Raw genomic sequence first — 13582 nt, 5'->3', positions numbered from 1 at the left:
AAGCATGCTTGGAACAACAACTCACCCTTTTGCGCCATGTCCATCAACGCCACTCCCAAACCAAGAGTTCATGTCCTTTTTGAAAATAAGCCTCTCCAATAAGCTACCCGCGGACCATTTCGCATTATACGGACCATCCAGTGATCCTACCCCCGGCCCGAGTCTTATTTAATGCCAACTCACATGGGGTCTTATACCTGTTCAACAGGCGTGACTCCCATGGCGGCTGTCTAATGCGTCCAGAGGTTGAGCAGAGCTGTAACTGTTCCACTCCATTCGTTTCGTCATGGCAGTTAGCTATTGTCGTAAATCCTTTGGTACCGCATGTTGTCATGCTGTCCTGTTTCAACTTAGGAAGTGGACAGACTTCATAATGCCTAAATACCCAAAAAACACATAGCAAAGACACTTCATCTCGTGCGCTTCACATGTCGTCGATATCGTAGTAGTTGTCAAAGCCATAAGGGGGCCGGCGGAGTTGAGGTCTCGCCCATCCATTGCCCACTTCATCGTCGTCTCGCTCACTATCTGGAGATGTCCAAATAATGATTTTGTTTCGCACTCGCCAGGTCCTCTTTTTGAACCTCGCTTTCATGTCGCGCTCTTTGCCGTAACCTGGGGATTTTTGGCTCACGTCTACGCTGTCGCCGCGCTTCACCACAACAAGTAAGGCTCTTCGTGCACCACCACCCCTTGTCAGCCCTTCGTCATCCACTCGGCCAAACCCTTTGACAAGGTGCTCTTCTGGGTTCTGCTCAAATGGCTCGCGCCTAAGCGGATCGAGAACAGCAGTGACGTCGTCTTCGTCTAGTGCCCTGAATACCTGGACAATAGAGCCTGAACTCTCGCCGTCTCTGTTCAACAGTCTCTTGTTCCAGAACCTCGGCTGAGGCTGACGACAGATGTCGCCAGTCTCGCGAGATCCATGGCTCCTGGAGGGACCGAATCCAAGCATGCGTGAGCTACGAGTAATGTATCGAAGTTCCTTCCAACCATTGCCACGGTTGACCAGGTTGGTGATGGCATCGTACTCTGGTGCAGCCGCGGCAACTGCAAAGATGGTCAAGCAGTCAAGCCGGAGTGTAGGCAGTAGCTGGAAAATGGACTCGTGTCGGTACATGAGATCATCAAAGCCCTTGAGATAGCGCATCATTGGGGAGCCGATGAGGCGAACATGACGGATTCTCGACACGGTAGATTCTGGCAGGTCCGACAGCCTGTTGAGCATGGTCTGAGGATCCTCGAAGTTGAAGAGCACGCGCTGCATCCAGATGTCACGTGTCTCAGCATTGATCTGGCGACATACGCGTAATAGTGCGAGCGAATGTGGGGCAGGCTTGAGGTACCGCTCGCCATAGCGGGGTGTATATTGCAGGCCAAATGTCAGCCTCGTCGAGTTGAAGACCAGCTCCCATATCTCATCACGAAGCTCTCGCGGTAGTTGTAGCAAACGGCTAGAGTCGTTGGTTCCAGGGCCGTCCGCTATGGGTGTCGCCGGCGTAGATGGAATATGGTGGGGTTTGTTGTACCAGCGATAGCAGCGGCCCTTGGGGGCGATGAAGTAGTCTTCGTTCTGGATCATCATCTTGCGTAGATTTACCCTGCATTGGAATCAAAGGCCGTGAAAGGCTCTCAGTTATGGGGATTGGCCGACTGATAACGCCTCTGGTGGTGTTGTGTGCCAAGTAGTGCCTGACTTACCGTCACACGACAGTATCTTAGTCGCCCTGGCAATCTCGACTCAGCCACCTTCCATCTCCACCTCGTTGGGACAGCTACTCCACTCTTCCATCTTGCCTTTGCCAATACAGTCAAAATGCCTCGCCCGGCTCCGACCCTCCCGCCCTCCGTACCTGTCCGTTCTTTGCATTCCTGTTTGTACCAGGTCCGGCCGACGCTTACTACATACTTAGCTCCACAGTTGCCGTCATCTGCATCTGCCCGCTAGAGTATCAACCATGTTTGAAGCTGTTCATGATATCAGGCGTGTACCTGGCACCCATCTCCCCATGACTCTACAGCAAGAATACCGCTCAATGGAGGCGCTTCGATCGGCACAAGAGTCAGCTTCACCACATACTACTACCCGAAGCCACCCATGGCCGGATATGTACCCGCATCTCTCACCGACAGCCTGGTCGCGTCTTCCTTGTAAGCGCTGGTCTAGATATATACTGGTCATCAATGCCCCGCCAAGCATCTCCACATTCAACCAAAGCTGCGCTGTTTACACCCCAACGCTAGGCCGTATTCATGCGAGTATTCCGTCTGATGTTGCCAAGACATAAGCTCACAATGCACGCCTACAAGCGAGCCTACCAGCGGGACAACTCGGGCGCCCTTTGCACCGTCGCTGGTACTATTTTCCATCCAGCGGCACGGCAATATGTGTTGCGATCTATTGAATGGGGAGTTCCGATGCAACGCTATGCAGGTTCAGCGCCGCATCACAACTGGCATAGCTGCTTTCGCAATCGCATGTAGCATCTTGGGGCTGAACGGAATTGAACTGATACTTGCGTCAGTCCGTATATTGCCATACCTGCAATATCGTGCACACCGGACCGAGGCTGTGGGGTCGGTTTCCTGTGCCACATGTGTCGAAAACAACGCTTGGTCCTTTCCTTCTCTTTCAGGTAAAGCGATGTGGTACTTCTTGTGGCGCCTTTGCCTCTATACGCCTAGACAACACGATTCGATCCACTCTCTTATTACCTGTCTCTTACTAAGGCATGGGATCGCGGATATACGACAGGACAACCGATTGAACTAATACAAAAACCGAACTTGAAGAGACTGTCTGACTCGACTTTAGTCGCGTCATTCCATGTACCGGCAAATCGTATACGCAACCGCGGATCCTGGAATTTCATACGAAGGAATGTTGGCCAGAGTGTTCGAGAACAAGGTACATGGCGGTATACATGCATGGTGGCTCAGCTCAGTGCGTCTCTGCATGTTCTAGTGCGGCCTTGGGTAAGCGTGCTGTTCGATACTACCTCTTGCCTCAATGTTGTTGCTAACTTTAACCCATTGATACACTAACAGTGTTGTGCTGCGTACTTCATCCTCGGCACTCGTATCCTTTTTCATCATTTTCTAATAAGACAATTGCATATGCGTTCGCCATGGGATATATTCATCGCCAACATTAGAGTGCCGTTTTGCCCCAGTTGCAGCCAAAAATTAGCGAATAGGAACGTCGATACATAGCTCACAAAGAAAATCACCAAGAGCGATATTAATTTTCATTTGGACAATTCAGCAGCTGAGGTAACAGAACAACCATTGACATGTCGTTACCATTTCCACGCCCTAGGATATGCATATCCTCTGACGAAAAAGAACCGGAACAAATACTAAAGCTGCCAAGTGAAAGTAGTCGTAACAATTGCTGATCCCTGTAACTACTACGCTAATACCACTCATATTAGACACTGTTGAAACTGTCTTAGCATTTTTGTTTGCGGATGTGCACGTCATCACCCCACAGCTTTACCGCCTTGGATCAACCAACACAAAGTCAAAGAGACCAGACCATCTTCCTTTAGAAATACGCAAAGAGGGAGGCGATTAGAAAGGGCGACTTGAGAGTGTTCATATTATGCACAGATAAGCTAGATACAGGAACCATTTCCTGCCGCCTTAAACACCGCTTTCCAAACGGCCTGCCCGTCATGTGTTTCTGTTGCCTGTGACACAAGTCCTACATAAAGCTTACTCCTTGTATGTATGTCTGATTGAAGATGCGAGGGCTGTTCCAGAACTAGTCGCCGCACGTGCCGACATCTGGATGGCGTTCTCGCTATCGTTGGTGAAGGTGTGACTTATCGGCAATGAGCCTGCTGTAAGGTCTGTTGCTAGTCGCGGACCAAATTAACCTCTTGAGTAGTGTCTTAGCTCTACCAAGACTTGGGCTAATTGTACCATGCGACAAGTATCTTATTGGCAACGGAACAACCCGATCACTACAGTAATCGCCAATATTGCAGGATGCATACAAAGCGACTTTGAGAAGACCGCATAAATCGGCCCATGTTGCTGCATAAGAATATTGGGTACTTAAGAATCAAAATCTTATAGTCGGGAGCAATGTTCTAGTACCGTGGCTTAGAATCATGGGTAGGTTTTAGGTTTATGATACATGTTCGCATACCAGGCCCGGAATGACATCATATTCATCCAGATCCCTTGCAACTTCGAGAGTTCGCGTGCAGACGAATGCGCACAAACTACGAATCATGTGCCATGGTATTCAGGGAAACTGGCATCGTCATCCCAATCGCGCAATGTGGCTCAGCAGGTGTTTGGCTCATCATCTAATCGCCACGCCACAATGACGCACACTGTATTGAAAGTCGCACTCACACGGAGCGCCGCGGGCCATCAGCCCATCATTGCGGGATCACAGCTTACTCTGCCACAATCTCTGGATATCCCAGCCCACCGTTTCTTCTGCACACTAGGTCGAAATACCATCCTAGTATTAGCACTACCATCCACGTAACATGGCAGAATTCGCACCTCCGCCGGTAAGTGTAGTTAGGCCAATGCATGAACACAGCTGATAGTGTATACAGGGCCCTCCCCCGCCACATGTGCCTGAAGGCTGGAAGGCCGTCTGGAACGCACAGTACAACGAGTGGTTCTACGTAAACACTTATACGAAGCAGTCGCAATGGGAGAAGCCAACGCAGCCCGTCTACCCTCCTGGTGAAGCGCCATCTCCAGGCGCACCTCCCAACTATGTCTCACCTTCAGCTGGTGGGGCAGTAGGCGGCTTCCCGACTGGCGGGAGCGAGAAGGGAAGCTTGGGTAGTAACAACCCGTATGCCAACATCAGTGAAGATGAGAAACTCGCAAGAAAACTTCAACAAGAGGAAGAAGCGCGCGCACGAGGTGCCTCGAATGACTACTACAACCAATCCAACCAGTCGCATCCACAACAATACGGCGGCTATGGCCAGCCAAGTCCAAATCCGTACCAACAAGGGCAATACCAAGATGCAGCCGTACAGGACAAGGGCGGTAAGAGCAAAGGCTTCCTAGGCAAGATCCTTGGGAAGGCTTCTGGCTCGTCACACTCACCGTCGCCTGGTTACTCACAGCAACACCATGGATATGGCCAGCCAAGCTACGGCCAGCCTGTTGGAGGAGGTTACTATGGTGGAGGAGGCTACGGACGGCCGATGGGTGGTGGAATGATGCCTATGGGCGGTGGCGGCAGGCGCCCTGGAGGAGGGCCGGGTATGGGGGCCATGGCTCTTGGAGCGGGAGGTGGTCTGCTCGCTGGTGGTCTCATAGGCTCAGCAATGGCGGGAGACGATGGCGATACGTATGTTCAGAACAACTACGGCGATGATATGGGCGGAGACGATGGGGGAGATATGGGCGATATGGGCGACATGGGTGGGGATTTTTAAACCCCGTTGCAAGAAGTCTACCTTCTCATTCCCTTGTGCGTCTCTTAGATACTCCAACTAGTTAATCTTATTAGTATAATTCTTTCGTAATCGAATTTGAACCTAACTAATAGGGCACTTTGCAGCCTATTGCGAGAGGAATAACCATGACGTACCTTTGTAATCGGTCTATTAGCCGCCGAAAAATGCAACACCATCAACGCCACACTTCCTACCAACCATCATCACATGCTTAGGGCACCATCGCGCCTTCTAACCACCATGGCAACAGAGCAGCAAAAACAAAACATCGTCATCATCGGTACTTGTTCCTGACATCCGATTTCCACAGAAATCCGAGGCTGATGTCTCTTGTCAGGTGGCGGTATCATTGGGTCAACGACAGCATACTTTCTCTCGCAGCATGCAAAATTCGATAGAGAAAGAGATACAATTACCCTTCTCGAAGCGACCAAAATCGCCGGTGGCGCCTCGGGAAAAGCCGGTGGTTTATTGGGACTATGGGCCTATCCCAGCTGCATTGTGCCATTGAGTTATAAGCTGCATCAAGAACTAGCTGAGAAGCACGATGGAGCTAATCGCTGGGGCTATCGAGCTGTACACTGCGGCCAAATCGATATGTTCGGTGTTCTAGCAAAGCAAAAGAGCGCAAAAGGCGACGCAGACAGCAAAGCCAAAGAAGATCATGTGAGTCTACAGAAGCGGACGGAGAAAGCAATCGGCTTGCTGCGAGCCGCCGGCGTACCAAAAGATCTCGACTGGATCGCCGCAGAAGGTATAAAAGCCTACGAAGAAATGGGCACTCCCTCCACAACCGCCCAAGTCCACCCCTACCAATTCACAACAAGCATGGCCCAGCTCGCCCAAGAAAACGGCGTAAAAATCCTCTACGGCTCCGCAACAAACATCGCCCAAGAAAACGGAGCCGTAACCTCCGTCTCCTACAAACCCAAAGACTCAGATGAAGAATGCAGCCTCCCCGCCGACACAATCATCCTCACTGCAGGCCCCTGGACAAAAGCAGTCTGGAAACCCACACCCATCTACCCCCTCCGCGCCCACAGCGTAACCATCCGCCCCACCCGCCCCGTCTCCGCCTACGCCCTCTTCACCGCCATCGACATGCCGCGCAGCGGAACAGTAACCCCAGAAATCTACGCAAGGCCCAACCAAGAAGTCTACGCGTGCGGCGACGGCGATACACTCGTCCCTTTACCCGCCTCTACAGATCTCGTACACTGTGATGAGAGTCGCTGCCAGGACATCATCGAACAGGTCTCGTCGGTTTCAGAGGAGCTGAGGGATGGAGAGGTGACGGCGAGGCAGGCGTGTTATTTGCCGAATATGAAGCGTGGGGGACCGCTGGTGGGCAAGACGAGTGTAAAGGGTTTGTTGATGGGAGCGGGACATACGTGTTGGGGGATTCAGAATGGGCCTGGGACGGGGAAGCTGTTGAGTGAGATTGTATTTGATGGCGAGGCGCGGAGTGCGCGGATTGAGAGTTTGGATCCGAGGAAGTTTGGGGTGTGAGGGGGAAGGAATGCCTTTTGGAGAGATGGTCATTTACATATTGTGTATGTGCACTTATGGAAGAGAGGTTGATGGTCGTTGGGTATGATGAAGGACCACCAAGAGATATACCTTGAACACCTTTTCCATTGCTACTTGGGCTTTAGTAGACGACAGTCACACGCAACTAATCGCAACGACAATGGCTACCAGAAGGACATGCACATACTGAATGAAGAACACGATCTAGAACTATACAAGACAGCACAAGACAGCAACTTCGCTTTTTGCATTCCCTTGCTACGCCTTCGGAACACGTGGGAAAGCTCATTGACAAATCCTTAGCGCAACATCATCAAAAACCTGCAATCCGTGCCATTGAACTCCAACACTGTCTAGCCCAGAGAAGAACTCGAGCCTATGTTTGATCTTTCAGATATCGTCCAAGTCCTCAACCTCGGCACTGCTCTTCTTGCCATCTCCGTTCAACCTGTCCATGCGGACATTCTCGTATCTTCGAGTCTCATTCGAGCTGCTCATAGCCATGGCTTGACGACCAGCATCTGAGCTCTCAAGGAAAGAGCGCAGCCTCTCCTTACCAACCTCAAGACCCTGCTGTGAGGCGGCGTTGGCCATGCGTGCCATGGGGCCCCATAGGTTAAGCGTGTAGGTAACGTAGGCACCGATACCCATAAGAATGAGAAAGATAAAGTACACTGGGTTGCGTAGAACTGAATTGTGTCAGTATTAGAGAAAATAAGAACCAGAGGAGTAGTAACAAACGTACCGGTAACTATTTCGTTCCAACCAAGCGCAAGGAGAAGACCATAGAAGTATAGTGGAACTTGAGTGATGCCGCCAATAGCACTGCGCTTGGCCTCGACGTATACACCATCCGCGGTCTTCTTGAAGCGGACAAGCAGATCAGCTTGCTTGGCGTCAGACAGAATGGTCATCTCCTCTTCCAGACTCTTGCCCTCTTCATCGTCTACACCGCCGATGGGAGTCAGATCGTCCTCGTCTGCTGGAGTCACTGAAGCTGGTGCTTCGCCGATCCATTCATCAAGCGGAGGAGTTTTTGAAGTTGATGCAAGCTTGAAGCGAGCGAGGAGTGGGATAACAGTGATTGTGGACTCGCGAGCCTTGGTGTAGATACCCTCGATATCGTCTGTGGGTCTCCATATTCTGGGAACACCGAGGTCGTCGTAGCGGAACTTGTCTTCGAAGTTTTCCCTGAGCTTCAACAGGATGTTGCCCTCCATAACTTCCTCGTCAAGTTTGGCACGAAGTACAGCCCAAGACTTGCGTCGCAGTCTCCAAAGACCGACCTCAACCTCTTCAGGACTAGCGTCGAAGCTGGAGGCTCGATCAGTGAACCGCTTCTCTGCGCTGGAAACGGTATCAGTGAATATCTTCCAGACCCGGTCCCAGAGATCCTTCTCAGTAGGAGGTCGATCGCCATGCTCAGGCGCACCAGAACCACCCCGGCCAGATCCGAGCTTGTTGAATTCAAGACCAACGGACTCATCCAAACGTGAGCGTACCCAGCGCTCAATTCTGGTGGCTAGGCGCCTCATCTCCTCTTTGCGAAGGCGACTAGAGACATCTTCTAGTTCCTTCTTGAAGATCTTCATCTCATTCTCGTAGTTGCTCCAGCTTGCCGCTCCGATAGCCATTGCCTTGGCATCGTCTTCGAATTTGGCAAGAGCCTTCTTCTTTTCAGAGTCGACAATCTGCGCAAAGTCATACGATCCTCCCTTCTTCTGACCGCTCTTCACTGCTACGCTAACGGCTTCGCTGAAACTTTCCACACCAGACTTGTGGGCTGACGTGAGCTGCTTCTGGAATAGAGCCTTCAACCGCGTGTCGACCTTGGCCTCGAGATCTGCCTGTTTTCGCTTATAGACACCCTTGTGATATCGGCTTGCATTGGTGTCAAAATCCTTGAGGACCTTTGTTCGTGCAGTGTTCATGATGGGTCCAAGGTCAGGGATGATCGAGAATGTCCCTGCCCGAGCGGCGTCAGCTTGCTTGTCTTCGAGGGGCGTGATTTGTTCGTCAAAGGCAACAAGGACTTCTCTAGATATCTCGTCACACCGGAACTGGGCCAAGAGTTCCTGCTGAGTTGGCAAATCCAAGTCTTTGTTGCTCACGATCTGATCCCAGACACCTTCTGCGTACGCAGGAAAGCCATCGGCAGGGATTCGCCGATGGTATTGAGGAAGGAAGATGGGTGCGGTTGTTTCATCAATGAGCCCGCTCTTCCTTGGGTCACTATATCCTTCCTTGAACCGTGTGCTGAGCTTTGTGACTGCTTCTTCGAACTTTTCTGGTTGGAGGATTTTGTGTGGTAGTGCGACAAAGGCGAAGTCAAAGTAGTCCTCTATCCGCGAGGCTTCGAGACCGGTGGGTTTCGATATGGTCGACCATAGCTTGGACAAGTCTTGTATCAAGGTATTTTGTAGGTTTGCGAGGGGCGTGACGCCGATGTGATCGCGGATGACGAAGAATAAGAGTGATTTTGGACTCGACCTGGTGGGGTTGTCAGTGCAAGAGTACAGTCAAATCCAGTCAGTGTATACTTACTGGCCGTCCTTGACAAAAAGCTGCAAGTTGACTTCAAAGACAGTCTTGAGCAGACCCATGTTGGCACCTTGATACAATCCAACTTGGTGTTCCCAAATGTTGACAATGAGGACTTCACTCGTGGCCAGGGCGAAGAGGGCGCTCTTCCGCTCAAAGTCCTGGTCCTCGCCTCGCTCCCTACCATCTGTTCCCTCGACATCCATGACTAAGATGTTCTCTGCCATGGCCGAGCCGCCCGCCTCACGCTTATTCTTGCTCATCCAAATTCCCTTTGTGGTTTGACGACGCTCCTGCTCCGACATGACACCAAACTGGGTGCCAAAGAGGTGGTTGAGAAGGGTCGACTTGCCCGTTGACTGCGAGCCAAAGACAGATATGAGGTGGTAGTTGAAGCCGGCGGGGATGACATTTTCAACACTGAGGTATGAAGACAGGTTTCCGCTGTATTGTAAACAGACATTAGCATTTTGCCCCGCAGCAAGGACGATGCCTTGGGTGCCATGACATACTTGAACATCTTGTCCTCGTCAATGACCTGGATGCCATGCTCGTAGGCCTGCTTGTCGGCATTGTCGCCCACGCCCGCAAAGTGCGAGTTCATCATGAGAGACGGTGAAGTGTGGTGTTTGACGTTGCTAGGGCGGCTCTGGCCGTTGGCCTGGAGAAGTTGGTCGGCCATGGGTACCTGTTTTTCCAGTCCAGCCGTGGGCTGCACGTGCGTACGGGAAGAATAATGGCGGGTTGTAAGAAGTGAAAGCTGGCCGTTGATGTCACAGGCCGACCGCCTACTGGGGGCAGCCCCAACGCCATTCGCTGTTGCACCCTGGCCAGACCCTCGCTTAGCTCGCCGCGGTGGTTGTTGCTGTACAAATGACGGGTTGCTGCATCATGTCCTCACGCCCGTCTGCACGCCTTGCGGACATGCGGGCAACCAGATAATCTTACACATGGACGTATGGCCTGTTGTCCCGTGGCCCATTGGAGCCAGAGGGAGTGCGGAACAGTCAAGGGGAGGGGGGGGGGTCACGTCGCCAGGATGAGGGCATGATCAGCTTGTTAGTCTTGGCACCGGCGGGATACTAGCTGTGCTCGGTATTACGATCATGTCACGTGTTAAATGTCTGGTATGGACAGTACTACCTACTCTATTTCATAGTTGTTGTGTTAGCTGCTACAGGCTATCTAAAGTGGCTAGATACAGTATTTTTTGTCTCTCAAAAATTGGTGCAGTAGTTAAACAAGAAGAAGATTTTAAGAAAGCTTCTTTGGCACCAAAACTTGGAAACCCTTCTTGCGAATTAGTACTGCGTCGGAAGAAAATTATTTTCAGTTCGAAATTAGTCACTAAAATCCAAGAGTAAGTTTTAATTTAGAGACAGAGATTCGAGCTACCTACTCTATACCGGGACAATCATGCACCTTTGAAATTAAAAGTCCCTATACCCCTTCCCATCACTCACCATACTTCTACTAATTTTGCTAATCTCCTCGCTATTCTTGACCCAAGCCTTCGTCGCATCCTGCCATACCCCACTACCAAATTTGTTCTTGCACCAATCCAGCACTTTCTCCGCCTCTGCTCTGATTCTCTTCTCAATCGTCCTCTCTTCCTCCTCTCTCATATGGCCGTGTTTTTGTTTTCGGAAAGCCTCAACAGCATCAATGAGATCTCCGGCGTCGTCATCGTCACCATAAACGAAATTGATAAGTGAACCAGATATCTGCGAGTTGCTGCCGACTTGTTTGGCAACCTCGGGATCCAGTTTCTGGCCTTCGTCCTTGTGTTTGGGCTGGTAACCTTCACACGCGTCCGAGACGTCGCTTATCCATGCCCATGCATTGTTGAAATCGCCTTCAGCCCGGTGCAGGATGCCATGGAGCAGCATCCCCTCCACAGCCGGCGGGGCTTGCATGTGTCGAACAAGAAAGTGTGCAGACGGCAGGTCGTGGTTCAGAATATGTAGGAGAGCTTCGATTGTGGGGTGGACATGCAGATCTGCAATAGTCGCCGTCAGTTGCGTATCTTGAGGCTTCTTGGGCACATGGGCAAGGCTAGTGGCTGTTATGAGCCTGTGCGATATCGAGTCGAGGAGCTGGATCACATTCGAGTCTGACATGACTCTTATTCCTCCTTTTATCTCTTCTAAAATATTGTGGTCGTATTGTATATTGATCGATTACCGGGTTGACAGTAAGCAACAGGCTGAGAGTAAGTCGATACTAGCATACATGCACCCAAAATGGAAAATATACAAAATATGAACCGAGAATATTGAGGACCGAGCGTGTTGTATCAATGTTTATCAACTACGTTGCGAATTTGAGTGACGTGCTTCATGCATGGTAGTGCCTCCATCTAAACGCGTAGACGTCATCATGGACCCTGAAACTACTAAAAAACCGTGTTCGAAGTATTTGCTTCTTGGGCATTCCATCATTTGATTGGCTACTGTCATGGTTGATGTAGTAGTAGATTAACGCAAGGAAATCTTCCTTTTGAAGTACAGTGTGCTCTAAAGGTATGCGTCGCTGCATTCCTAGCCAATTACGAGCATACCACCTAGTCATACATGAGCCATAATGAGATATAGGAAAAGGAAAATAGCATCAATGCTTCTTGTAACGCCTGCAAACTTGCAAACCCCCCAACATGAAAAATGAAACCCTACAAATTTACACGTTAAACAGGCCGGTGAAGGTATCCGAGATGATCAGGTAGGAATAGACTCCGGGGCGAAAAGACTTTAGGCCCGTTGTTGCTCTTCATCTTCGAGGTTTTTGTATTTCTTATTCGCAGCATCTTATTGCTGCTTGGCTCGTTGTCCATTTGCCTTGGCGGCCTCGCGCTCCTTTTGGCGCTGTTCTTCAGCTTCGACCATTTCTATGTCCTCAAGTCAGCTTGCTATCTTCCATGCATTGAATACGAGTCTCGTACCTCTCCACTGGTCCTCACCAGCATATCTCTCGTGGTGGATCTTCTTCTCAATGATGTGCTTGTGCTCGGGGTCGTTGGGGTCGATGATCTTGATGGTCTCCCACCTTCCCTTGCCCTTGGCCGCATCTGCACCCTCGATGGCAAAGCTGCCTAGTAGCGCAGCCAGTGTACCACCCTGGGCGTACATACGCGCCTGCACAAGCTTCTGTGACCCACTCAGGTAAGGATTGCGGTTGACCATGTGCCATGAGCCGGCCATGGAAGCAACCCAGAAGCCGAACAGGAGCGGGTAACGGTTCTCCGTCGCCCAGTCTTTCGCACGTTGGAAAGGAGTTTTGTTAGCTTCGAGAAGGCTTTCTCGTTGCTGGTCACGCTCGATTTGACGCTTCTTTTCGGGGGTGTGTTCAATGTCGTATCGTGCGGAAGCCCGGTCGGCGGCGATGACGGCTGAATTATATTGTCAGACCCTGAAATATTGTAGTACAAGAATATTGTTGAATTTGGACATACCGACAAAGGTTCCAGTTGAAGCGATAAGGAAAGCGCGGAATGGCACAGTGAGGGCTCGGAAGGAGTGGTAGCGTCTGCTTGCGCCCACAACAGCCGCAGCACCTACCGCTGTGCCAATGAGACCACCGATTGAGCCACCCTTAACTGTAGCACTGCTGCTTGTTAGCACAAAGTTTTCGGCAGGGTTGTGATCGTGCTTACTTGTAGTGTGCCTGCTCCTCTTCCTTGGTGAGAACCTTCATCTCGAGTTATATGAATATGGTCTGGCTGGGTAAAAAACGGAGTTGTTGGCGTGTGGATTGATGGATGTAAGGCAGATGGGAGGGGTTATGAGGGGTTGTTCAACTGTTGAAGAATCGATGACTGTGAGGTGATATCGAAAATAAAACGGCGTCTACGGCGACTTATTAAAACATGATGCGGCGATCAAATCTAGGGCACATACAGCATGGTGACGTCGCCGAGCTTCCGGCACCGCTAGGCCCTGTTGATGAGGTAAGAGCCTTTTCGGCAGACCCTGCCTAGCCCAAGCCTTCCAAAAATCTTCTGGCCCGATTACAGACGCCACACTAAGGTCAGGTCATTGATGCGTGATACCTCAAATGCATGCATACACTGT

At 50.9% G+C, this 13582-nt stretch overlaps 6 protein-coding genes across 6 annotated transcripts; 2 read left to right on the top strand and 4 right to left on the bottom strand.

The window, feature by feature from the left end:
- Positions 1-424: 424 nt before the first annotated feature.
- COCSADRAFT_175734 (uncharacterized protein) lies at positions 425-1870 on the bottom strand (the record flags this gene model as incomplete). The annotated part of the gene is made up of 2 exons (XM_007706771.1): positions 425-1601; positions 1854-1870. The coding sequence occupies 2 exons, from the start codon at positions 1868-1870 to the stop codon at positions 425-427; spliced, it is 1194 nt and encodes a 397-aa protein (XP_007704961.1).
- A 2409-nt stretch (positions 1871-4279) lies between these two features.
- On the top strand, positions 4280-5564 carry COCSADRAFT_41053 (uncharacterized protein). The gene is made up of 2 exons (XM_007706652.1): positions 4280-4532; positions 4581-5564. The coding sequence occupies exons 1-2, from the start codon at positions 4509-4511 to the stop codon at positions 5421-5423; spliced, it is 867 nt and encodes a 288-aa protein (XP_007704842.1). The 5' UTR covers positions 4280-4508; the 3' UTR covers positions 5424-5564.
- Positions 5565-5691: 127 nt separating this feature from the next.
- COCSADRAFT_41052 (uncharacterized protein) lies at positions 5692-7441 on the top strand. The gene has a single exon (XM_007706651.1). The coding sequence runs from the start codon at positions 6042-6044 to the stop codon at positions 6951-6953; it is 912 nt and encodes a 303-aa protein (XP_007704841.1). The 5' UTR covers positions 5692-6041; the 3' UTR covers positions 6954-7441.
- On the bottom strand, positions 7365-10197 carry COCSADRAFT_164759 (uncharacterized protein; the record flags this gene model as incomplete). Its single annotated transcript, XM_007706770.1, has 4 exons — positions 7365-7663; positions 7720-9464; positions 9519-9959; positions 10028-10197. The coding sequence occupies 4 exons, from the start codon at positions 10195-10197 to the stop codon at positions 7365-7367; spliced, it is 2655 nt and encodes an 884-aa protein (XP_007704960.1).
- A 337-nt stretch (positions 10198-10534) lies between these two features.
- Positions 10535-11743, bottom strand: COCSADRAFT_255770 (uncharacterized protein). Its single transcript, XM_007706769.1, has 2 exons — positions 10915-11743; positions 10535-10862 (listed from the first exon to the last, which is right to left on the bottom strand). Exon 1 carries the CDS (start codon positions 11633-11635, stop codon positions 10946-10948), a length of 690 nt encoding a protein of 229 aa, XP_007704959.1. The 5' UTR covers positions 11636-11743; the 3' UTR covers positions 10535-10862; positions 10915-10945.
- A 167-nt stretch (positions 11744-11910) lies between these two features.
- On the bottom strand, positions 11911-13286 carry COCSADRAFT_41050 (uncharacterized protein). Its single transcript, XM_007706650.1, has 4 exons — positions 13165-13286; positions 12964-13115; positions 12454-12900; positions 11911-12399 (listed from the first exon to the last, which is right to left on the bottom strand). The coding sequence occupies exons 1-4, from the start codon at positions 13203-13205 to the stop codon at positions 12320-12322; spliced, it is 720 nt and encodes a 239-aa protein (XP_007704840.1). The 5' UTR covers positions 13206-13286; the 3' UTR covers positions 11911-12319.
- Positions 13287-13582: the final 296 nt, after the last annotated feature.

The sequence above is a fragment of the Bipolaris sorokiniana genome (assembly GCF_000338995.1).
Source record: "Bipolaris sorokiniana ND90Pr unplaced genomic scaffold COCSAscaffold_17, whole genome shotgun sequence".
Lineage (NCBI taxonomy): Eukaryota > Fungi > Ascomycota > Dothideomycetes > Pleosporales > Pleosporaceae > Bipolaris > Bipolaris sorokiniana.
The sequence above is the reverse complement of the archived record's forward strand: the minus strand, read 5'-3'. Positions and strand labels throughout refer to the sequence as shown.